This window comes from Cottoperca gobio, chromosome 11, assembly GCF_900634415.1.
Source record: "Cottoperca gobio chromosome 11, fCotGob3.1, whole genome shotgun sequence".
In the NCBI taxonomy this organism is placed as follows: domain Eukaryota; kingdom Metazoa; phylum Chordata; class Actinopteri; order Perciformes; family Bovichtidae; genus Cottoperca; species Cottoperca gobio.
In genome coordinates this window covers 11,698,614-11,723,777 of record NC_041365.1, presented here as the reverse complement: position 1 = coordinate 11,723,777, position 25,164 = coordinate 11,698,614, and the positions used below count along the sequence as shown (strand labels likewise).

Sequence of the window (25,164 nt, the reverse complement as noted above, 5' to 3'; positions counted from 1 at the left end):
GAGAGATCGAGACAGGAGAGAGGTCCAGGAGGCTAATGTAACAACAGTCTCAATAAGCAGTAAATTGGATCTCTTTTTCTCTGCTCCCTGGAAGACACTCAGGCTGGTTGTGGTTTTGTGTTTTCATCACCCTGAAGCTTCATGTTCAGGCGCCTGCTGGGTGCCCACATGGCACCATAAAGTCCAGGTGGCAGCCCACCAAGTGCTCACTTCTGGAAATCTGGGCTGCTGTAGTAAAGTTACTCAAATACATTTTTATACTTCTACTTCACTACATTTCACGAGGAAATATAGCACTTTTTAGTTTATACAGCGTGCTTTGATTTGATTTAATTAGACAAATTCCTTTAAAGAAATAAACACCAGCTCAGCCAGGGTAGTAAATCCATATATTAAGGAAAAGTCGGGATAACACAATAAAGCCCTAAGGCTTATTTCCATCATGGTCCTTTTTTTTCCTGCGCTAAAATAAGCTGCAAATATTAGCATTCTAACTAGCCTTCTGTAGTAACACTATAGCATGATATACTAGGCCAAGGATACCGTTAACTACAGTATTATAAGATGCAGAAAGCCTAGTTCACAATCAATAATGGGAGCCATGACTCATCAGAGGTCAGAGTAACATGAATTTCCCCCCTGGTTTTATTTTAAGTTTGCACTACAGCAACCCCAGAAAACTTGGTACCTAAGTTAACATTACATTTCCCAAACAATAATGTAAAACTCAAACGTCTTTGGTGCTTTTATAAGTATGTATACAAGAATCCAAATGAGGTTGCTTTGAACCAAATTATATTTAATTACATTTTTATTCATAATACTCTGCTATACCTATAGGGTAGCTATCCTCTAACACGAAAACAATGGAGCTCCTTATTTACGTGTTTTCAGCATGCATCATCAGCATTTTGGCCTTTCCGCATCATATGTAGCCGTCAAGTGCATATTTATAACGCCTCTTACAGGGTTCTCGTTAAAAAAGAGTCAGCAGGAAACATTAAAAAGTGAGCTATGGATGAAAGTTTTGAGCCAAGAATTACCAATACTTAGCTAGCCACAGTTGACGAGCGTGTGTAGAAACTTTGATCTACTTCTTTGTGGAATAAAAGACCAGTGATTCTGAAACTGTGCCTCTGTTATCTTCGTAAACCTCATGTGTGTATTCTAGAGTGCAAAGCTTGACAGGTGTAGCAACAGTAATTATTATTACTGATACTTACTGACTAAACGATCTGAATACATCTTCCACTACTAGCCATAAGGGAGCATTGCCGATGGTTGATGGAGAGTGAATGAGCTAGATAGTGTGTTTATTAAAAACAGAATACAGTTTCCATCACTCTGCTCCCTTACACTTTTGTCTGTGTAAATGAATTTCACATCTTGTGTAATTGAGTCGCTGCAAAGTGACGGCCCTTAATGGCATGTTGCCATGGCAACCGTGTAGTACGTTGTATTGTTTCTTAACTGCCTCACAGTTGTTGGACATGCTGACACAGGCACTCAAACACACTCTGATATGCACACAGAACGCCGGGTTGCACTCACAGAGGTCATTTTCTTTATTACACAACGCCTTGTTTTCCGTCTGCTTCGTTTTTTCTGTATGCACGCTGGCTGCCGTCTTCTCTCGAACTCAACACTCGTATACAATGTAGAGGCACACACACACAAGCACAAGTGTCTACAAATGAAAATATTCACAATCACAGCCTGCAGGTTCACAGCTCAGCTGTGGTTTTCCTCCGCCATCTCAAGGTCGCAAGGACAAAACGGAGGGAGAGCTGTTGTTAGACAGAACAGATAAAGAAGGAGAAGAAGAATTAAAAGATAGTGAAAGCAAGTTGTGGCCTTTGAACCCAGCTTAAAGTGCAAACCAGCAGGAGGTTCGAGGGGTGTGATGGTGGGTTAACACAGCAGGAGACGTCCTCGTGTTGGCCTCCTCCTGCGACCTCCTCGCCCTCATTCAAATTTCTAAACCACTGAAAGAAAAGTATCTCTTTAGGGCCCAATCCGAGTCAAGATGAGGTTAAGATGCACAGCAGGTGAATCGCGTATGAGGGATGTACTGGCTCTTATTTTTACTAGACGCATAGCTAAAACGGCTGGAGACACTAGAGAATTTCTGGTACAAAACATAAAAAAGAGAAGTTTAGAAGTTCTTATGACAGATTAGGTCAACATTTGCAGAAAACATTTGCGTTGTATTAAACATGCAGAAGATCTGACACACACACACGCTCTGGTTAGATTAAACGTTTCACAGGGCTGTTGCGTGTTAAATCCACACATTGATATTCACAGCCATTAGATGCCGGCCTGTTTCGTGGGCTGTTACACACACACACACACACACACACACACACACACACACACACACACACTCACACTCATTCCCAAACAGACATCGTCCAGGCAGACAGCTGGTGTGGAAATATGGGCTAAGATAGCTTCTTCGTCTCCATTGACAGGTGACGGAACGTCAATGTGAGGGCGTGCAGCTGTCGCTTGTTCACGGTGCGTGTGTTTCTGCGATCCTTCCTGTGTGTGCTGCACAGAACGTTATGCATGTAGGTGTAAATGAGGGTGGGATTTTATCACAGGCTGTCATGTCCCCTGCACTTCATTAGAGCTCGGTTAAAGAAGAGACGAGGCAACATCAGCAATCACCATCACCTGCGTACATCGTGCTTGGCTTTCAGCTTTGCCCTGTCAGCTCGGACCGTATTTACTAGCACACACACACAGAAGGCAGCATCAGCAATCACTGTAACATTTCTGTACAAGCTACAGTACAACCACGCCATCGTGTGTGCGTGTGTGCGTGTGCGTGTGTGCTCTCTAACCTTCACCTTGTATAGACTGTGGCTAAATGAGAAATGATTTTCTGCCTCACTAGTCTCTTAACCCACAACATCCCTTAGGGCTAATTATTTCCATTTTTTGTTTTATTTTCACACAAAAATCATTGCTGTCATTATTGTTATGTAGAAAGAAAATCTGATTTAGGAAATTAATAATATAAAAACATATATGTAATTTGATTTTAGAAAATAGCGTTGGCAGGTAGTTTTATTACCCTGATGCATAGTTATTATTTCATTTATGCTTTCTCCCAATTGTTCTCCATTTTGCAACTTTGGGTGACATAAAATATATGTGAAAAACTGCTTAAACAGATCTGCTCCCTTTTCTTTTGAAAATCAGGGTATTTATTAGAGAAAATGTAAACAAAGTAGAACATAATTAGACAACACACACACAACACAGCAACCCTGTGATGCCTGGTTCTGCACTTTTGGCTGGCATTTCATCTTTGAGGTGGCATGTATGTTCTCTGTGTGTCTGTGTGAGAGAGATAGAGAGAAATAATCCACATAGGGATACATTGCTGTGTCCAAATTTGGAGAAAGCAAGACGGAGAGAGAGAAAGCGAGAAGAAATAAGATGAAAGAGGACAGGAGAGCCAAAGATATTGAGCGAAACCGTGAGATGGAGGCATTCAGTGACTTGGTCTAGGTTTATCCCGTGGAGGAGAAAGTAAATACTATATTAAGATGTACATACATGGCACGTGCTTGTATTTAGTAGTAAGCGCAAACTGTCTTTCTGTTTCTGTCTTTCTGTTACACACACACACACACACACACACACACACACACACACACACACACACACACACACACACACAGAGCCAGCTGTGTGGTGGTAGCAGGTGTCACTCTCAGCTCATTACCCCTGGCAGGGTTGATCACCCTGTTTGGGGAGCAATGAGACACACCTCACTGGGGAGATAGAGGGATGAGGGGGCAGGAGGAGGAGAAAGAGGAGAGGGAGGTAGGGAGCATCAGTCTCCTGCTTTGAGAGATACAGGGATTGAGAAAGGTAGCGAGTAAAGAAGAGGAGGCGTGAAGAGGAGGCGTGAAGAGGAGCGTATGGTTTGTGAGATAGGAAGACTGGGGAATGGTGTGAGGATCTATTTTATGGATGGGAGAGGCTGTTGAGTGAAAAACAAACAAGCAACAAGGGAAGATTTCTGACTATTTGGATCATATTTTGTTGCCATCTTTTCTATCTGTAACAATAACATTGAGCTCACAAAGTAAATTGTTGCGATTTCCCGAACACATCATTAAAAAGATGTCAGACATTGTCGGGAATAAGACAATGAGACGGGTTGCAATCAAACGCCAGCTCCCCCGAACGTATTTGGATTTTTCCCACTGTTCATTTTAAACATTCATTAGTTTACAGAAAACCACATTTCTGACCCAGCACATTTGCTATAGTTGTATTCTTCAGTGAGGGGTTATTACACACATTTTGGGTGTACTTGTTTTCATCTTTTCCCTCCCAAAATAAAGGGGTTTAGATAATCTGACTGATTGTCTGACAGGTCGTGTATCTGGCTTCCTTGTACGTTATAAGTTGTGCTTATAATAAACTGGAATTGTCCTCAGAGTTATGACCAACAGACAGAGAAGAGTTTCACAGCAACCAAATCTACTACCGCAGGAATTTTCATCAGAATGTGTGTGTTCCTGATTCGCCTGTTTGGGTTTAAGTCTGAAAATGTTCCTGTGAAAGTGTTTAAAAAACATTTGCATATTGTTTCAATGACTGTCTCAAGACATAAGTGGTGTTCAGCAAGACATTTCTGCAACTATGATATACTATCTAATTATATAGCTCATTACAACAAGTAACAGTGACGCATGTATTTTATATATTACTGTAAGTACTCAGAATGTTGCTGTAAATTACATGTTCTTGCTTGTGTCAGTGAACTCATCTTGCGTGTGTGTTGTGTCTCTGCAGGTACGACTACAAGGAGATGCTCCACAACTCCACCTTCTGTTTGGTGCCCCGTGGCAGACGTCTAGGCTCCTTTCGCTTCCTCGAGGCGCTACAGGTAAACAGGCAACACAGACACACACGTACATAAACACACATTACACGGTACATTATGGGAAAGCACTGCAATACGCTGTAAATTCATACCTACCAGCAATAATACCAGGAATAAAAAGAATCCCTTCCCACACTCGAACCTCCCACTCAGCAGTTGTTTTAATGGTGCTGCTACTTCTAGCATTAAAGGATCACTAAATCATTACCACCTTAATACTGAGACTAATGGTGTAATTAATATAAACAAACAAGACCTTCACTGAGAAGATTAGCTGCTTTTTTCCAGCCTCTAAACTGTATTTTACATTGTAGCACATAATTGAATTTGCAGATAAACTGTTGTTGCCGGAAAATGGTAGACAGTGAGATGATCAAAAAGCTGCTGGAACAATAGAAATCTGTTCAAAAACTCCCAAATACATACTGTAGATCAGTGGTCCCCAACCACCGGTCAGCGGGTCATTTAGTACCGGGCCGCACAGAAAGATTGAATAAAAAAATATTTTATTTTGAAAGGTTTTATTTTGAAAAATCACCGGATACATCTGTCTGTGCGTCTGTGACGCATGTCTAGACGCTCGTCTGTCACGTGATACTTTACTTAAAAAAAATTAAGCCCACAAGCAACAATGAGGCTAAACAAACGTCTTTAAAGAGCTTTTTTGGAAAAGGGAAAAGACCCAATGAGGAGACATTTAAAAGACAATATCAGGAGTCCTACTTAAAATACGTGTTTATCGCTACAGGTGATTCTCATGCGCCGCTCTGCAGAATACACAGGCTCGCACATGAGGCAACGAAGCCTTCATGACGGCTTCGCCGGCACCCGGCGTTAAAAGACAAGCCCTTGGAGTTTTTTGAAAGAAAAAATCATGAACAAGAAGGACATAAACAATTACTGATGGTCACCACATCAACACATGCGAGTGCACTGAGAGCGTCATACTTAGTGACTAAGAGAAGAAACCTTTTACCATTGGTGAAGAATTTATCCCCCTATATTGGATTGGCTCGTTGCAGAGACACAAGCTCAGGGCTCCCACTGATTCAGCGTAATGGTGCGTTTTTTTATGCACTTTATATTTGTTTTAATGCCGGTCGTATCGTTTTATTTCATCATATTTATATCCCCCCCCCACCCCACCGGTCCGCGAACATATTGTCTTACATGAAACCGGTCCGTGGCATAAAAAAGGTTGGGGACCGCTGCTGATAGATAGTTAACCCTATGAAAGCTCAAATAATGACACGCCTAATATAAAATGTTTACTGTACCCTGTGATACAAAACCATCGTGGTCTCCTCTGAAAGGCAGCTCTTTGGAGTTTACTGTTGAAGAGTAAGAATAAAGGGTCACACCAGCCTTTAGCATGTCTGCACTGTCTACCATTAAGAATCGGAATTGTTTTTAAAGTTAAAATCTCTGTTTAGTTGTATCTGTTTACTTTGTATATAACCTTTTATTTTGTATTTCTTATATATAATTGCTGCTTTTGGGTTTTATTGTATGCTAAGCAGTTTATAAGTGCTTTCCAAAAAAAAGTTATTATTCAAAATCCGCAGAATTTCAAAGTGAAATAAATAAATTTCAGTGGATTTGCTAATGGGGACTAAGTAAATCAACTTTAGCAAACCAACTCGACAGTGCTGACCTTTAATGGAACGGAGAGCCAGTGAGTCCAACAATAGAGGATACTCGCGTAGCTTACGAGCTATGTTGAAATCATCCATTTGTATCATTGTACAGACTGCTCCACAAAAGAGGAATGGTCACACAGTTGTGAGACAATGGAGCCAATGCTACAATATAAACTGTGTAAACGTATTGTCCCTTAGCAGCCAAACTAACAAGCTAGCACACGTGCTTGGAGAGCGGTTCCCCCCCCCCCCCCCCCCCACACTTTACTAACTCTTTACTAAATAAAATAATGTTATCTCTAGAAACAAAATGTCAGGGGAAAGTAAATGACCCTGTAGAGGGAAAATAGAAAGAAGCTTTTGTGACTGATGAGCTCCATCATGTTCCCAGCTGGCGAGCATGTTAGCTTGCTTAGCTTGCCTGAGTTCTCAAATATTTTGCAAAGACACTTAGTTATAGTTACAGTGAACAACGATGGTAACATTGGTAACATCTTTACTGGTCTGTATGCACTCGTTGTCGCAGTGATGTAGGAATATTAAAATGCTTTATAAAGGTAGAATCATGAGGTTTTTGCGCTTTCAAGTATAATAGTTTGTCACTGTTAAGTGTACATTAAGTTAAAATAACTAAACATAATGTACCGTAACACCTCACCATACTATATAACTTAATCACCTAACATAATAATCGAGGAGGTACGTTCTTCCCATCTGAAGTCCTTTTCCAATGCTGCATTTACCTCCACTTCACTGCAACCTCTTGAAATCTACACACTTCACATCTCTCTCTTTTCTCCTCTGTTCATCCATTTTTATAACTGCACTGCACTCTTCCGCATTACTACTGCACTGTCCTTTACCTCTCCTTACCGTCCACAGAGTGCACCCACATAAGTGTGCTTATCTCACTATCAGCTGCTCCACACACACACACACACACACACACACACACACACACACACACACACACACACACACACACACACACACACACACACACACACACACACACACACTAGCACACTTCACTCAGGAGAGAAATATGCCCTCTCCTCTTTTTTTCTTCATTTGTCTGACTCACTCCATCCATCGACTTGCAGGAAGACGGAGGGAGTGAATTTACAGGCTTTGGTCTTTGCATGAGAAAGCAATTGCTAATAGAGGTCAACTTTGTGTCTGTGTGTGCGCCTGGAGGTTGTTTGATTTTGATATATATATATATATATATATATATATATATATATATATATATATATATATATATATATATATTTATATTTATATATATATTTATATCTGTATGCATGGGATTGTGTGTGTGAGTTTTGTGTGTTCGTGGACTTGACAGTAGCAGAGCCTGAGGGCCAGCTCTGGTTTAGCTGACACCTTTATGACCTGGGAGTGACAGGGCCGTCATTACATCACACTCTCACCACCAACACACACACACACACACACACACACACACACACACACACACACACACACACACACACACACACACACACACACCAGCTGTTCCCTCTACCTCTCCTCTCATCCCTCCATCCCTCTGCCACTCCTTTGCCAAAGGTCACATTCAGCTTCACTGCCTCCCCTCTTTTCATCTTTTTTTAAAACATCTATTTATCCACTTTCTTCTGCCTTTTGATCTTTTTTTAAATCCCCTTTCTCCTCTCTTTATCATTTACCCGGCTCGCCTCCTTTCAGTAATTAACTTCCCAGCACCTTTTCCCAGTTACCATTTTAGTATTGATGTGTCAACAGGTGCAACTGTAGAAAGAGTGTTCTCACTTAAGATGACGTCAAACAATCCAAGAAGACTCAATGTTGTTAGATTTTTAGGCTCATAAGTGATTCCAACATTCTTTTAGAGAATAAAAAAAAGAAACAGAAATATTAGGCCCGTGATTAAATAAATCCAGATTGTTACACTCTTTGTGATCCCCCCCCCCCCCCCCCATCCATATCAGTCATCGTTACACTGAATTCCTCGCTATCTGTTACTATATGCTGCCTGCCTGCTTATCTAGACTGTATGTTCAAGCGTATTTCTGTTTATCTGATTGTTAAGCTGCGTTGTGATAAGCTCATGTTTCATCTCAAATTTTGTTTATGGTCCAAGCTACATGTATTTATGTTGAGGTTATATTTGAGCTCTTATTTGTATTAAGGCTGTACTTGTTCTCTTTTTATATGATCAATCAGTCAAATGACTGTAATGTGTGGTTCCTGGAAGGGATGAACCCACGGAGACTGAGCAACAGATGCTGCAATTCCCCTCAGCTCTACTGAGCATTTTAACACCTTTAAGCTAATTGTTTGGGTTTTGAGACCTGCAGCTTTAATGTATTCACTCCCACTGCTCTTATCATTAGTTTCCAGCAGCAGGCAGCTGTTTTCAGGGTAAAAGCCACTGAGCAATACCTGACCAGCACCAAATAGCAGACAGACAAAGTAGCCAAATGCGAAGCTGAAAGGAGAATAGATATTGGACTTAAACACAACTTCAAATGTATGCTAATGTTGCTCTGTGTCTGCTGGGTCGCTAGCACATGCATAATAACGTGATAATGTGTCAATGTTGTGTTTACGTCTTGTTCTGGTGGCCCAAAAGATTTATGTAAAGTACATATTGCAACATTGCCATTAATAGTCAAACATTTCTGTCATTTGTACATTTGTTAGATTACAATCCAAAAAGGTTCTGCAACAAGTGTTTCTTTATTATTAGGACTAATACTTGTGATTACATCTGTTGTATGACACTTTTGAAGCAACTGCTTTTCATCTCAGTTGTTCTGTTCAACCGATTGATGTGATTTCTACTCAGAAACAGCATTTAGTCTGTAGCTGATAACATTGACATCAAAGAAGACAGTAGCGGGCCTTCTGCTGCGTGACTTCTTTACTTGGCTGCGAAGAGCCTCACTAGTGATTCTGTGTATGATATATCCACATCACACCAAATAAGCTTCAAAATCAAATCCAATGTTTGTCATATAGGGAATTAATGCATCAACACAAAGGTTCCCAGACAAACTCAAGCGGATCAATTATGATACAGTGCAGCTTTTATATGAATAGAGCCGCATATTGCAGCTTTAATAATCCGGATCGATATGTAGCAGAGCAGTCATGATTTAACTGTAGCGCTGATTGTGTATGTAAAGTATGACGTCCAAGCTTCCTTCTCTGTGTGTGTGTGTCTCAGGCTGCGTGTGTGCCGGTGATGCTGAGTAACGGTTGGGAGCTGCCTTTCTCCGAGATCATCGACTGGAACACAGCCGCAGTGATCGGCGACGAGAGGCTGCTGCTGCAGGTAACGGCCCGAAGACAACTCTCACACATGCTCTGTGAATCACCTGAAAACCATACCAGACAGAGAAACAGCAGCAGTCCCACAACATAAAAACAAAACATTTTTCTAACTGTCGATATCCTGAGCACACACTCTTTACATTCTCCAAAATCCTGTTTTGTTTTGTGTTCGAGTGAAGTGATTGACAACAAAACAAAATGCAAGCTGCATGCCAAGTCTTTGACTGCTTGAAAGTGCCACTCAAAGCCTCACATTGTTATGTGAGAGGCTAAATAAACAAAATTGCAAATTGATTTGGCTGGAATTGCTTGAACTTCATGGGGGGGAAAGTAATTATATGTCCATTAAATCTTAATTTGAATGAAGTGTGTAATAATATTGTGTGGCTTTGAGTTTTATAACTGTGTGCAGCTCTAATGTGTCTCAGCCAACCTGGTTGTATCAGTGGATAGGATGGGCTGAGATGCATACAACATACATACCATAAATGTATCATGTATCTCAATTCAAACCATACCGTTTATTTACTTCTTCAATAAAACAGTTTCCAGTTAACAGGTTATGGCAGTTTTACCACTAGACAGATAAAAAGTGTGTGTTTGCCATTATTCCCCCTATACAATGACAAATAAACCCTTGAAGGACTTAACTACACAGTTCTTTGAATAAAAGTATAAAAGCGTACACAAAAGGCTGCTGCAGCATTTGAGCTTTTCTTCCCAACTGATAGTTGCTGTTGTGTGCTTCATTCACTTAAATGTATGTCTGTAAATACTTTTGTTCTGGGATTCTACACTTTATACTAAAGCATTAGCAGCTTGGCAGACAACACTGCTACCAGAGCTGTAGACCTTCAAAGATATTTGATGTTTTGGGAGCACACGTTTCTGGATGAGAGATGCATGAGAAGATTCCTCTCTGATATTAGTCTGTTAAATATAAGGCTACAGCTTAGTCTAGTTCAAAGACTGAATACAGGGGGAACAGCTATCATGGTGCTGTGTTGCTAAGGCAACACAACCACCCTACTTACACCTCTAAAGCTCATTAATTAACATGTAATAGGGGTTTTTAATGTTTGCGTTTTTACATTTCAGTTTCCAGTTTTTGTGCTAAGCTAAGTGCTAATCTCCTAAAATGTCAAACTTCACAAAAATTAGGACTTGGAACAGGAGACCGGACTTACATGACTTGAGACTCAAAACATCCTGGAACATAAAAACAACAGCACTTCAATAACTTCAGTAACAATGCTGTGAGCTCAATGGTCAGCATTCAAAGACCTGCTTGCAGTTTATTTATTAAAACTTGTGACTAAACCTGGATTTGCCCTCAAGGACTTCAGACTTTTCTTAGTCTTTAAAGTCTTTAAAGTGCTTTGAGAACACCTGGGACTTGACCTAAATTGCCTAAAAATAGTTGTGGCTACTCCCCTAATGTGCTTTATCTGATGATGGGAATTTCCTGAGTGTATTGGTTGTATTGCCAATTTGAATCTTTCTGTCACCACAGTGTACGTCCTGGATCAGTACTGTGAGTGCTGACTGACTGCTGTTTTGTCATTTCCAGATCCCGACTACAGTGCGCTCCATCCACCAGGATAAGATCCTGTCACTCAGACAGCAGACTCAGTTCCTCTGGGAGGCCTACTTTTCCTCTGTTGAGAAGATAGTGCTGACCACACTGGAGGTGAGGATTCACAACCAGCCGGCCTCTCTGCCTTCCTCTCACCTTCTCCTTCATCATCAATCTCAGAGGGCTGCAGTCACACAGCAGACTCTCTGCAGTCTTCACTTTACTCTCAGGCCTCTCTTTGGTACGAGGCTAAAAGTGAAATAGAAGGGTGGACAGTGTCGTTTACAGAGGGAAAAAAAGGACATTTCAGCAGATGTTCACAGAGAATTTGTCACAGCTGCTTTCTGTTTTACTCAAAGTGGGAGAAACAAGGCATGACGCTGGAATCTCCACATTTTACAATATATTAGCACAGTTTCTGTAATAGTATTGTTGATGTATGCAAGATCATTAATGGTAGAGTGGGATCCAAACCAATGACCTTAAAGTGGCATTCTGCCCAAAATCTGCTGTATGAGCATCAAACCCTCACCCCGAGTATGAGGCTGTGATCAGCTACAACGGATTGAAATGGTAACATTTAGTTTTCAGGGAGCTTTCATAAGTTTTTAAGTTTCTTATGTATTTTAAGTCCATAGGAACTTCTCAAACCGCCCCTGTAGCATATTACACATCGCTGTAGTCCATCTCTATTGTTTGTGTGTTCATAACTATAATCTTTAGATAAAGAAATGCGGCTAAAGGCTGGGTACAGCGTGTCATCCAACCTTATCTACAGGCAAAACTGTTTAAAGCCGTTCCAAATGGCCAACCTCAAAAGGCAATGCCGAATGCTTGCCTTCATAGAGAGGAGTGAGATGCAATTCTGTTTAAAATGGGGATACCAGTGCAACACTCTCCAACAGTTTGAAAGTGTTGCACTTGTTTGTGCGCGGAAGAAGTGACAGACGTAATCGTTGAAGAATGAAAAAAGAGAGGTTGAGTGAAGTTGACATTTTGCATACTTTCTCACCTTCGCACACCTGGACAATCACTAAAGCGGACGTGTTTATTGGATTGTTGGTTTTGATTTGACAAAATAATCAATTATAAAAGAGTCCCAGCACTCATGCATGTAAACTAGGAATTCAGACCAATGCTGTGGTTGAGGCAGGTTCGTTAGTGAGCCTGACTCTGATGTTAGACGATGGATTCAATCTTTTTTCCCACGGTGAAAACTGGTCACTGTTGGAGTTTATCCAATCCATGTCGACCGCAGCTGCTGTTTCTGATAAAGGACACAACTACAAAAAGTGTTTCATACTGAGTATCAGTTCAGGAGCCTCCTTCCTTCTTCTGATCTCGTTTTGTCATGGGCATCGACTAAACGACAATCCAGTTTAGATAAATTTGTGACTGGAAAACTCTCCGTCCCTCCAGTCCCCCAGCCTCATTATTCAGTCCAAACAAATAGTTTATAGAGGCAGGGATAACACCTGGGCTTACTGCTAGCTTCACGTAGAGGTTACAAATGTCTTCTTCTTCCCGCCTCCTCTGTCACCCAAGTATCCCATCACGCATTTAATCCCTCTCCTACCGTGTCGCTAAAGCCTCGGAACAAGATTCCTCCCAATGCTGAAATCTTACTTACAATATCCTCCTAATACAGTATCACCTCCCAAATCTTCCATCTAAATTTGACTTTTAAATGCACAAGCACCCACACACTTGGCACGCAATGTGTCAGAGCTTCAGTATCTAGAGTCTGTTTTTTTGCTAGCTCTACATCAGTCTGTTCGTTATCCAGCCCTGTCTCAGTGTGTGCTTTCACACACACACACACACACACACACACACACACACACACACACACACAGAGTCAGAAACACATCTCCATATGTCGAGGTGTTTCAGCCCAGATACACGAGGCACCACCCAGGCATAACCTTGCTGACATGTTGTCACTCCGCACTAAAGAGCAAGGTGACACGGCCAAAGCTTGCGTGTGTGTGTGTGTGTGCGTGCGTGTGTGTGCTCACATTGAATACAGCGAAGGGCTGAACACTTAATCCTGACTGACTGTCCTGTAAAAAAAGAAAAGGGGGAGAGGAGAGTGGTGGGAGAAAGGGTGAAAAGGAGAAGGGGTGACATATGTAAATGGCGTTGCCGTGGCAGCCCCCGAGATAACGAGCGACATGGTTTATTTATCCTGTCGAGCCTGAAACCCCCCCCACCTCCTCCTCACTGCAGATCTGTGAAGATACACCCACACACACACACACACACACACACACACACTCAAAACATGCACACACTCCGATACCTTGACATATTGAATTTCCTCGCACACATTCACAAACTCACTTGCTTTTAGACTTCCCACATCCACTCCAAAGTGTATCATGCAGTGTTTCCTGTCGGGAAGCGGTCGAGTTTCGACCAATCACAAGGTCAATATGGCCGGGTCTGTGCTGCGGGTACACCTATTAAACTCACCTATTAAAGCCAAGCTCACAGTGTGCTCCCAGAGAAGCAGGATTTATCTATCATGCTCTAATTGGTTGATTGTGGCTGTTCTGAGGTGAGATTGAGTCGTCCATCATGTCCCGACTGAGGGCTGCCGACGGGGGAGGAGCTGCAGCCGAGCGAGCGAAATTGCCCCCCATAAGGTGCAAGGGCTCGGGGTTTTTAAGGTGGCAGGCAGTGTTTTTATAGAGAAGTTAAAGGATTTTGAGTTAATCTGTTCGGCTGAGGCAAATGGTTATCGACTGCCCTCAGGGACAAATCTAGGGAGAAAAAAAGTCACCCACTTTTTTTCCACCCCTCTTTACATCCCCGCCTCCCGTGATGAATTTTTATGTTGCTTTGTCAATATTATTACAGTCAGCCCCCTCCAGCTATGTTATTAACTTCTTTTACAATTCGAAAAGCTATCAGCTGCTCAGCCATCGCCCACCTGACTTTCTATACATCCGCCCTTTTGAGTTTGCCAAGCCAGCAGCCGTCGCCTCCCGATTCAATCACGGCCATAAAACAGGGCCGCAAACCTGTGTCTGTTTTACTGCAGCAATTTAGCATGGCTCAAGGGCACAGCAGCAATATCTCTTTCCTCTGCCAGCTCAGCAGAGGCCGGCGGCAGGCTGCAGCCGCAGAAAGTAGTGGCCGTTGTCACGTCTGAACGTTTGACTTACTGCTCTATTTGGGCACAGAAAGGATCAGGGCCGGCCTCACTGACTCGTGTTTAAATGCAGCTGATGACTTTGTCTGTGTTTGGCTCTTTTTTTTTTATTCTCCGATGGCCTCTGCCTGTGTGGCTGACCGGCACAGATGCCTTTGATTTGCTGATCTGCTTACAAAAAAAAAAATGGCCTCAGTTGGTTTGTCCGTGGATGAAATATTACACAATAACATGGACTTCTTTCAGCTCAGCTTTGTGCCACAGCGATTCACTCTTGACACGATCAATAGCTACTTTTGAGGTGATTCAAAGCAAACATTCGGAAAGCTTAGACAGATTTCTTACTTTCATATAATACCCGTAGACTCACTTTTATAACACTTTTCCACCTGCTCTAATTCACTGACTGGGTCTTCAATAACACTCTGAATATCATTCTGTATTGAAATGGGTATTTGTGGAAGTTGGAACATTAGTCGTGTTGATATTCATTCACATTTATGAATATCTGCTTTTTGCCGTTTTTTGTGTGAAAACTCATTTTGCAGTCGTGTGATATGTTTTATAGGTGTGATTACAAGGCTCATTGAACGAATCCTTAATATTTCCCCCCACAATACTCTGAAAGGCAAACGTTTGTTCCTCTTTGTCAACACAAAAAGGTTTCATGAATCCTCTGAGATCTGAGTGAAATTTTATTTAAAGGTAGTTTTTGGTTTGCTTTAACTAGATGGAGTGAAAAGGAAGCCTCCCAACGGCAGGGAGGGCTGAAGAATACAGAAACCCAGCTGCAATTAAAATGACACGAGTTGGATCCTGGCAACAGGCGGTGTGTCCTTTCTTTTCTTTGTGGCTGGCGTAGCAACACAGATCTTCCCCAGTGAAAAGCTTTCTCTACAGTTTGTCAGCGTCAGTATAAATCTGTAACTGCTTCTTGTTAGATGGTTTGAATAGACTTGTGCATCATCTTATATACATTTCTCAGCTTGATATACTTACTTAAAGCCTCTAAATTAAAACTAACTAATTTTGAAATAAAGCTTTGTTGATTTTTAAATAAAAAAATGTCCATACAAGACAAGTGTATAATTGTTTTTTACCACTCGGGGAGGGTCTAACAAAAACACGCTGTCGGTTGCATTATGGTCGGTGAAGGATCAAGTGTTTGGTGGACTAACGGTCAGGATATTTAGTTAGGCTTCGACTGCTTTGATTTAATCTTTCAGTTTGTATCTGTGTCTTGCAAGTCCCCCGACCTTACAGAAGGATATAGTAGGAGAATCTTAAGTCGAGTTCAATAATGTTTCCAAAATCACAAGTTTGTCTCAAAATTGTACAACATTCAACAAAATCTGTTCTTAGATCTTTGGTTCAGAAAAGGAGAAAACTCCATAAAAGAAATAAGGGAGAAACTTCATCAACAGAAAAGAGATCTCTCTTTGACGACAGACAAGAAAGTTGAATGAGTTCACTTTCATATTTCCCATAATTAGTTATCCATTTAGTTCCATCATCTTATTTATAATTTAGAAAACACAATAATTAGCAGTCAACAAGTTCATCTACTAAATAATTAATAAAAAACCTGCTCGGAACAGCCTTGATACTAAATGTAAATTAAAGATAACTTTTTTAACGAGTTTATTTGGAGTGTAATGTGTGTTTCTTGCCGTTTCCGTGTGCAGATCATCCAGGACCGCGTGTTGGAGCACGGCTCCAGGAGCAGCCTGATGTGGAACAGTCACCCTGGGGGACTCCTCGCCCTGCCGCAGTACTCTGGATACCTGGGAGACTTCCCCTTCTACTACGCCACACTGGGTCAGTAACACGCAAACACAGAAGCAGAGTCATGAACTGTACAAAGTGCTGTTACATAACGCTGCTACACGCCTGTGTAGCAATGACCCATAAAAGTTGGTCATAAAAGTTTCTTTATCATCGGTCACTACAACACCAAATATTTTGGCAATTTTGTACAAGTAGATGTTTCAGTAGGTTCTGGTCTAGCTGCTGCCTCGGAGCTTGTCGGAAACATGGCCTCTTCCCCTGATCTACTGCCCTCCTCCAATGGCGTGTGTGGCGGCAAGTGGAGTGGAGCAATGGGCCATTGACAGATGTTTGTATTAGCCGTGCTGACACACCCGCCTGTCCATCATTGAGTTTTGAGTCAGCAGTGCTACTGGTGCTACGGCTGCAGCAAGGCCAATTCCTCCCGCTACGGTTCAGCAGCGCCGAGTTTTCCCTCACCACATATCTGTGACCCGGGAGCCTCTCCATCCCTCACTCCTTCACTCCATCATTATCCAGCGCTGCCACAACACACACACACACACACACACTCGTACATGCACAGACGGCGTTGGTACAAACGCACAGCTTCAGTTGATGGAGCACCCGGAGTGGAGGGCTCATATTAAAATGGATGGGCACGGTGACAGGCATGGATTACAACACCGGCAAGAGGAAGCAATTAAACACGGATAGGTGTTTGGGAGACAAGGTGGCTTGTCGCTGATGGCTAATTGAGTAAAATCAAAGCAATAGAGTTTGTTTCCATCTCACACTTCTTCTTGTTTTCTAAGATCCAATAACAAGACACACACACTCATTATGCGTATTACCACTCAGACACAGCGGGAGCAGATCTTGTTTTTGTTGCTTTAGTTATTTGCTTTTCATATACAAGCCGAAATACTTTTTTAGGCTGATATCATATAGCATATGTTTGACACAATCTATATTAAAATGCCATGAGGCCTCTACTGATGCACTCTCCGTGGCCAAAAGTATGTGGACGCCAGAACATAACCACCCGTACGTAATGTTTGGACATCTTCCATTTAGTTCCACATGATTTTGTAACTTGTCTGCAGGGATTCGCTCCCATTCAGCCATAAGAGCATTAGTGACGTCGGCCAGTGATGTTGGGAGATGAAGCCTGGATATCCTCCCTGAGGTGTTGGACAGTATTTGGGTCAGGCTCCGTGCAGGCCAGGCAATTTCTTCCAAAACTCAGAAAACTAGGAGGACAATTTCTTGATAAACCTGCCGTTGTGCACAACTGTCATGTTGAAAGATGAAAGGGCCTTCCCCAGACTGTTGCCAAGTGGAAGTAAACTGTCGTCTAGAATAGTAGAAACCTGAGGGTGTGCTCTTAACTTTGCTGTTTTCTTGTAAAATGTCGGCTAGTTTGTCCTTTTTAAAATGATTCAATTTAAATCATTGAGTTTTTGAGGGGCTCTTTTGTGCTCATTGCTTCATAGACATAGCCTGTGAAAGGATCATTGGGGTCACAATCCAAATAGGTTGTGAATCACTGGTCTAAAATGTCAGTTATGTTGTAGCTTTAAGACTTTCCTTATATGGAACAATAACCCCCCCCCCACCAAACAAAAGTATGTAAACAGGCATGTCCACATACTTGTCATTGTGGGTATTAAATGGCCTCCAACGGCTGAATCAATCCAAACAAGACGTTTGTGTTTCTATAAACATTTATCTTGTTGGATGTGTAATGCGCTCATACAGAATGTGATAAAAGCCTCTGAGAATCATTTGCTAAAGACAGAAAACAGCATGCACTTCCAAAATCTAAAAGAGGCTCCATGACATTAATTCTGCTTCAGTTTGTCAGTCTGTTCTTGAGCTTGTAACACATTTACATCCTATGTGTTTAAAACTTCTGCACACTCTAAAGTTTTTTATTGCAAATCACAAGGATAGTTTACCAAGTTTAAAGAGCGCGTATACCCCTCATCATAAAAGTTGCTCAGTGGCGGAAAGGAGAGACTCTGCTAATGCTATCTCCGCCGCGCCATGCTTTGTTGGCTTGGGTTAGATTAGATTTAAATTAGGAAAAGTTGAACGTCCTCTATGATCTGTCTTGCTCAATATCTTATTTCCTGCTCATTTTCTGCCTCGATTAATCTATTCCAACATCAAGTCAGGCTGAATTTAAAGTCACATCAGCACTTAGTTGTCTGTTCATTGGGTTCCAGACACAGCTGAAGAGTTTCCAAAATGAAATATTCAGCGATCAAGAGATTTGGCATTTTCAAAACACATTAACGTTGTTGAATATTTTAAGACTAGCTTGAAAATGTACATCCCGTACAATTATATCATCTATATTTTTTAACCGCTGACAGGCTCGTTTCAAGTAACATCTTTAAACATCTCTCTGAAAATAGATATGAAGTGTTTGTAAATGAGAGCCTTCAGTTCTCGTTCGGCTTTTTTCTCTTCAAAGAGCCTGATATTTCATTGATGGCTGACAGTCGGCTCGCTGCGTTCCAGCCGGCATTGTTTTTCGGGAATTTTTAAAACTGCATTAACGAATGACCATCTTTCTGTTGTGTTTCAGGTATTAAACCGTACCCCAAGTTCACAGCGGTCATCCATGCTGTCTCCCCTCTGGTGTCCCAGTCCCAGCCCATACTCAAGCTCCTGGTAGCTGTGGCCAAGTCCCAGTACTGTGCACAGGTAAAGGACTTAGTCGTGTGTGTGTGTGTGTGTGTGTGTGTGTGTGTGTGTGTCTGTGTGTCTGTGTGTCTGTGTGTGTGTGTGTGTGTGTGTGTGTGTGTGTGTGTCTGTGTGTGTGTGCACTGCAGCATCCTCCACTGATTTCCACCTCGTGACTCCCCAAATTGTGCCGCATTAAGCAGCTCATACGGCTGCTTTGCGATCGCATTTTCCAACAAGAGCAACAACGACGCTCATCCTCCTTCCCTGTGTGTGAGTGTGTGTGTTAACTCTGGTGGATTGAATTAGAGCAGCAATTTGTAGCAGTGCTACATCTGTCTCCATGGCAGCGAAACCCCCTTCAGCACAGCTGGAGACGGCATGTATTGATTCCCCCGCTTGCTCCTTACCAGCACGGGAAATGAAATGGAATTTGCTCTCCGATGGCTGGTTTTCGCGTGGGTGTGTATGTGTGTGTGTCTTTGTTTGTTTGTTTGGCCGGCAGAGTGTATGAGTAAGCAAGTTTGTATTTTGTGTAGGAGGGGCCGTGCATGAATGTGCAGGTCTGTGATTGTGTGTTGCACAGCAGGGTGAGTTGTGTGTATGAATGTGTGTTTGAGTAGGAGGGATGTGTGTGTATATTTCATGCCTGTGTGTCTGTGGTTGTCCATGTGTGTGTTTCTGTACATATCCACGTGAGCGGTTATTGTGCACTGTTGGTTAATATTTTAAATGTTTTGATGCTAGTGTAAATACGAAACTTTGGTTCTAATCCGGATTCCAAAACAACACTTTGTTCAATGCCCCATCTTTAGGAATATAAACATGTGGCTTTAGAGAGAAGATGAATTGCTCAAATGTTAAAGGGATAATAGATCCTACACTTCCCATAATGTAACTTAGTAGAATGTTTTTGTTACACCTTTCTTGCCTTATAAATTCCCACGTCTACGCTTCTAGTTTATAACTTTCTGTCTTTAATTTGTCTCCTCTCCGAAGCTAAAATAATCCTGATTACATCAATTTAAAAAAAGCTCCCCCCATGGCCATTACACAGCTGTGGTAATGAGTAGTGCTCCTCATTACCATAAACTGATTTTGAAGTGTAAATTGGTGGAGTCCCCCTTTTTAATGTGTTTGACCAAACACAAGCAGCCTGACACAATGATTGTTATGTGCAGTGTATGACTGAACAAAGTTATTGATCTTGACAGTTTATTCTTCACGAAATGCTCCCCAGTAAAGATCCACTTACTCGATATGGTGATGTGGTCAAAAGCTCCAGAACAAGCCAATAAGTGGACCTTGTTTACTGCTGTTTCAAGGTCACGGTACAATTGCAACTAAGCAAACTTCCTCTGCTGGTGAAGCCCTGTTTGCTTTTGAAGAATATAGAACAAGTGTGTAAGTGGCCCTTGAGTACGTATCTGAGGAAGCAATCGATTCCGACCGTTTTGTGTTACGGACACGTCAGTTATAGAGGTTTGATATCCAGCTTTACATCTACAGACAACCTCTCTCCGAAACATTCTCTCACAACAGCATCATTTTAAAAACGTAATTTTCATAGTGGTGCTTCTGTGTTTGCGTTCTCCAGGCTGTGCACTATGAGTGGAGAGCCAGGTACACAGCCGGGATATTTTTCCTTCCACTCTCAGCACACAGAAAAGAGGAGAGAGAACGAGAGAGGGTCTGCTGAGGGAAGGGATATAAATAAATGAATGGAGAGGAGAGAATGCAAGAACTCAGAGGGTGGAGGAGGCTAAATTGGACGCAAGAAAGCTTTTGAGGTGCATTCTGTCATTAGTGGATCTCCTGCTGTGTGCACATGCATTCTTCCACTGTAATCTCCACTTCTACACTAACAGTTTCTTCACACTTTTCCTAGACACACACACACACACACACGCACACATGCAGGCATGCATACGCACACACGATGCCACCATCGGCACCCTGAGAGCGCTGGTGGGCTGACAGAGACACCATCTGTCTTTCTAATCTACGAATAGAGCCCCAGTAAGAGAGGAATAGCACGTTTCTGTGAGTGTGTGTGCGTGCGTGTGTGTGCAGAGATCCTGAATGTATACCTGTTGTTATCTCACAATGACAAACACTTTCTCGCCATGATTCCGCCTCATGAATGATGCTTGTTTAGCTTTTTATCTGTGCTGGCTTATAATGATGAGATAATTTTGCCCATTCATCAAACAGCTGTGTGTCATCTTTCTTTTCTAGACCAGCGACATATTTCCACACAGCTGCTGTATAGTCACAAGGCAAACACCTTGACAGAGACATCCACACGGCTCCCAGCTCATCATTTGGCAGGTCCAGTCAGGGAGCAGAGCCCCCCCCAGGGGAACCGCTGCTGCGTCTGACGTAGTTAATGTCAGAATCATGTGAAACTTTATTGATCCCTGCAGGGAAATTCTTTGGGTTGGCCTCCATCAGGGACGTCTGAGCACAGTGTCTGCTACAGCTCTGCACGGTAGAACTGGGATGGATTAACTGACTTGTTCAAGGACATTTCAGCAGGGCAGTTTAGCGAGCACACAGCAACTGAACACCACAGGATGGGAGGCTGCTGATGATGTGATAACTTTCCCTATCACTGATAACTGGGTATTCATTCCCCATAGGTTCAGGCAAAGCAATCCCTAAGGATAAAATATGTTAATATTAGTTGTGTTTGCGCTCTGCTTTGCCATTGTTTGTCTTAATGTCTCAATTTATGCAATCATTTATCAACCTCAACTTCATGGGTAGATTTGCTGTACCAATATAGTATAGAATAAATGACAGTAACATATGATTAACTACACTCTCTTGTAGTTTAGTCTGTTTTTCCTGAAAGAAAGAAATGTGCTGAAAAATGGCAGCATGCATACTAAAGCTGCTCAAACATTACCGTTCCTCAACGCTGTGCACAACGGAAAGGAAGGAACTGGAAGTGAAAAGCACGACAGATGGTGGTGCTACCGCTCCAGGCAGAACTCAGAGAACCGCACACTAATAAATCTTTGGAAATCATTTTTTTTTACCAGCTATTTGTAAAGTTTTTAAATTTGATAAAAGGGGGGGGGGGGGGGGGGGCTTCATTTGATTTACAATCTATACCCACACTCTTCACGTGGTTGAGCTGCACAGTAACTGCACAAAAGCTAGACTGCCTACATTCTTGTACACTTTAAAGCAGGGGTCAAGCCAAGGACCCCCAAGAAATGGAGCAGGGACCCCCTACTATATATATTGTATAAGATTGTGTTTTATATTAAACTGGGCCTTCAATACTAAGCCATCCAATCAATACACAGGTTCATATATTCATGTTTTTATCTTAAAGATGTGCAAGGTACAGGGTGGCCGTGCCACTGCCATTTGTAAACGTGCATCTTGCATACAACACTGAGCTATTCAAATAGTTCACAGATTCATGTTTTTATTTTCAACATACATGTAGAAGGGACAGTGAATCCTCAAGCCATCTGTGGATGGCACACGTACTCCCACATTAGTGAGATGTCTGACCCTGATCCATTTATCTGTTCACTACAATATGTTGGACTCATGTTAATGTGTATTTAAAGACATTTAATCTACCAAAAAGTGGACCCCCTGTTGAAGACTTCTGCTTTACGGTATTATTGCCTACTGCATTGAATATGGACACACTGTGGTGGTAGAATACCTAAAGCTTGCGAGTTCATTACCCCGAGTTGCTCCAGAACTTTCCCTTTAGTTAGTTCACTGTAATCGCTCTGGATGAGAGTGTCTGCTAAATAATAACATCCTGATTGTGTGGGAAATAGAACCACTGATAATGTGGTTGAAAATAAACTGTAACTGCTCCATGAGTTGGTTGAAAACCCTTTTTCCAGCTGGCTTGTTAATGTTTCCACCTGACTCGTTTTGAAAGCAGCATTTTGTAAAAAGGGTCTTAAATATTCAATCAGTGGCAACACATTTGATCAAATGCCTTAAGTCTTAAGCTAAACACAGCACCCTTCAAACTCTTTGAATACCAAAACTCTTACTGCAGCCATGTGTGCAATGCTTCAACATGTGGACAAATGATGGATGTATACGAAGACCTGGATACGATATACAGTATCTGCTGCGCAAAGGACTGTGGGTCAGAATAGCCAGAGAAGCATGCTGGCTCACATGCTGCACAATGCGACCAGATACAGTTGAACATCTTATTTTTGGCATACTGCATTTGACATACAATGTATTGGCACATACATAGTATGTTTTCTGGCATACTGGTGTGTGTGTGTGTTTGTGTGTGTTTGTGTGTGTGTGTGCTCCTCATCAAACATTAATGATGTCTGTCGTTGAAGTGAATGGGAGCAAGTTAACTCCATGTGACGTGTATATGTCGCTGAACAGCAGTCCAAGCTCCAAACATGAGTCCTTCATGTAAAACATCATCTGGCGTGAGATCATGTGGGCGGAAAATGTGTACAGCAACATGTCGTAGTTAGAAATGAAATCTGACAATGGGACGTGACTGATATGTGTTGTATTGTACAAACCATTCTGGAGCCATAATTGAAAATATTTTATCACTTCAGTTGCCCTTCTGGCTCTTTAACGTTCAATCAGCCTGTAATAAGGTGACATTTGCTGGCTGTAGGTTACGTAAATGTCACATGTTCAACCAGCTGGGAAGTGTGCCGCGAGTTGTTTTAGTTCGAGGAAAATAAATGAGATACAATGCAGTTATTTGCAGGTGGTAATATCGTTCTTCTGTCTTTTAGATTATTGTCCTGTGGAACTGTGACAAGCCTCTCCCGGCCAAACACCGCTGGCCTGCCACCTCAGTGCCCGTCATCGTCATCGAGGGAGAGAATAAGGTGAGCCCGAATCCTCATTCTTCACATTTACCTTAAGATGTGATCACTATCATTTCTAATTGCACTGCTCATCTTATGCATATTCTCAAACAAGAGAGTTTCTGGGATTAAATGAGTTTCGATTTGTGCTGCATTGATTCCATTAAAGGACATTTTGTGTGGTTTCAATTAAAGCTCAGTAATAGGAAAAATATACTTTGGAGTGGGGGGGGGAAGCAGCGCTGAGAGGCTAATGCATATTGTTAGGCAAGATAAGAAGGTAATAATGGGTAAGTAGCATGTATTTATTTGTAATGTATTTATTGCTCTTTGTATTTTAATCATAACTCAATATCTAATTAACTGAAGAGAGTGAAACAATCTCTCTGGAGAAATAAGTTACAGTTGAGTTGAATGACTTTAAATATACACAATAAAACAAGCCGAGCTACAGCATTGATTAAATGATGTATCGGGTTAGATTTTATGTGTTTATATCTTTATGTGTTTTATAACTCATGATCCTTACATCCAAGACATTTAAAAGTCATAATTACAAAATCTATATTCAAACATATTGTTTTTAGAGATGCGACTCGAGATTATTTTCATTATGTGATAATAAAAATAGTGAATATTATTTATTTAGTATATTTATAGTGCATATTGCAACTCGACTGTGACATATTTCTCCAGTTTCACTTTGTTCAGTTAATTAAATATTTATTTATGATTAAAGTAGATAATAAAAATCTAATGAGAAAGTGATAAATGCTCCTCTTTAAATATCTTTGGATTTTATTTATTTTTTAATTACAAAGGATTATATAACGTCAAAATAGTTGTAGATTATTAATTTTGTGTTGATTGGCTAATTGATTAATTAACTACTCCGTTCAGCGCTAACATTATTATTACTTTCACAATATCTTCTCGTACACAGGAAAACATTTTTTTAATATAATTAGGTGAGTGTGAGTGTCAATTTTTCTCAGCATGTCAGTCTAGAGATATCTTGTTTTCTTTCTCTGTTCTTATGACTGACGCTGTCATAAGAGACCCATGTGTTGAGTTAAGGCTCCAGCCTCAGTGGCGTTTATAATGACGACCTTATTAGGCGGAAGACTCTGCCGTGTTGAAGCGGTTGCTGTGTTCCTCTCGACCTCCCCGTGACCTCTCCTTGTCAAAGTCAAAGGTCAGACGTGGACACGCACTGATCCGAGCTCGTTTTTGTACCACGTCTGTATTTTCCG

The 25,164-nt window shown here is 41.6% G+C and overlaps 1 protein-coding gene across 1 annotated transcript in view; it reads left to right on the top strand.

The window, feature by feature from the left end:
• ext1b (exostosin glycosyltransferase 1b) overlaps nucleotides 1–25,164 on the top strand; it is a 110,116-nt gene that overhangs the window by 70,239 nt on the left and 14,713 nt on the right. Inside the window, exons 2-7 of the mRNA XM_029442995.1 lie at nucleotides 4,822–4,915; nucleotides 9,770–9,877; nucleotides 11,447–11,566; nucleotides 16,295–16,427; nucleotides 18,973–19,091; nucleotides 23,837–23,932. Of these exons, the coding sequence (XP_029298855.1) occupies nucleotides 4,822–4,915; nucleotides 9,770–9,877; nucleotides 11,447–11,566; nucleotides 16,295–16,427; nucleotides 18,973–19,091; nucleotides 23,837–23,932 (670 nt within the window). The remainder of the gene's footprint in view (nucleotides 1–4,821; nucleotides 4,916–9,769; nucleotides 9,878–11,446; nucleotides 11,567–16,294; nucleotides 16,428–18,972; nucleotides 19,092–23,836; nucleotides 23,933–25,164) is intronic.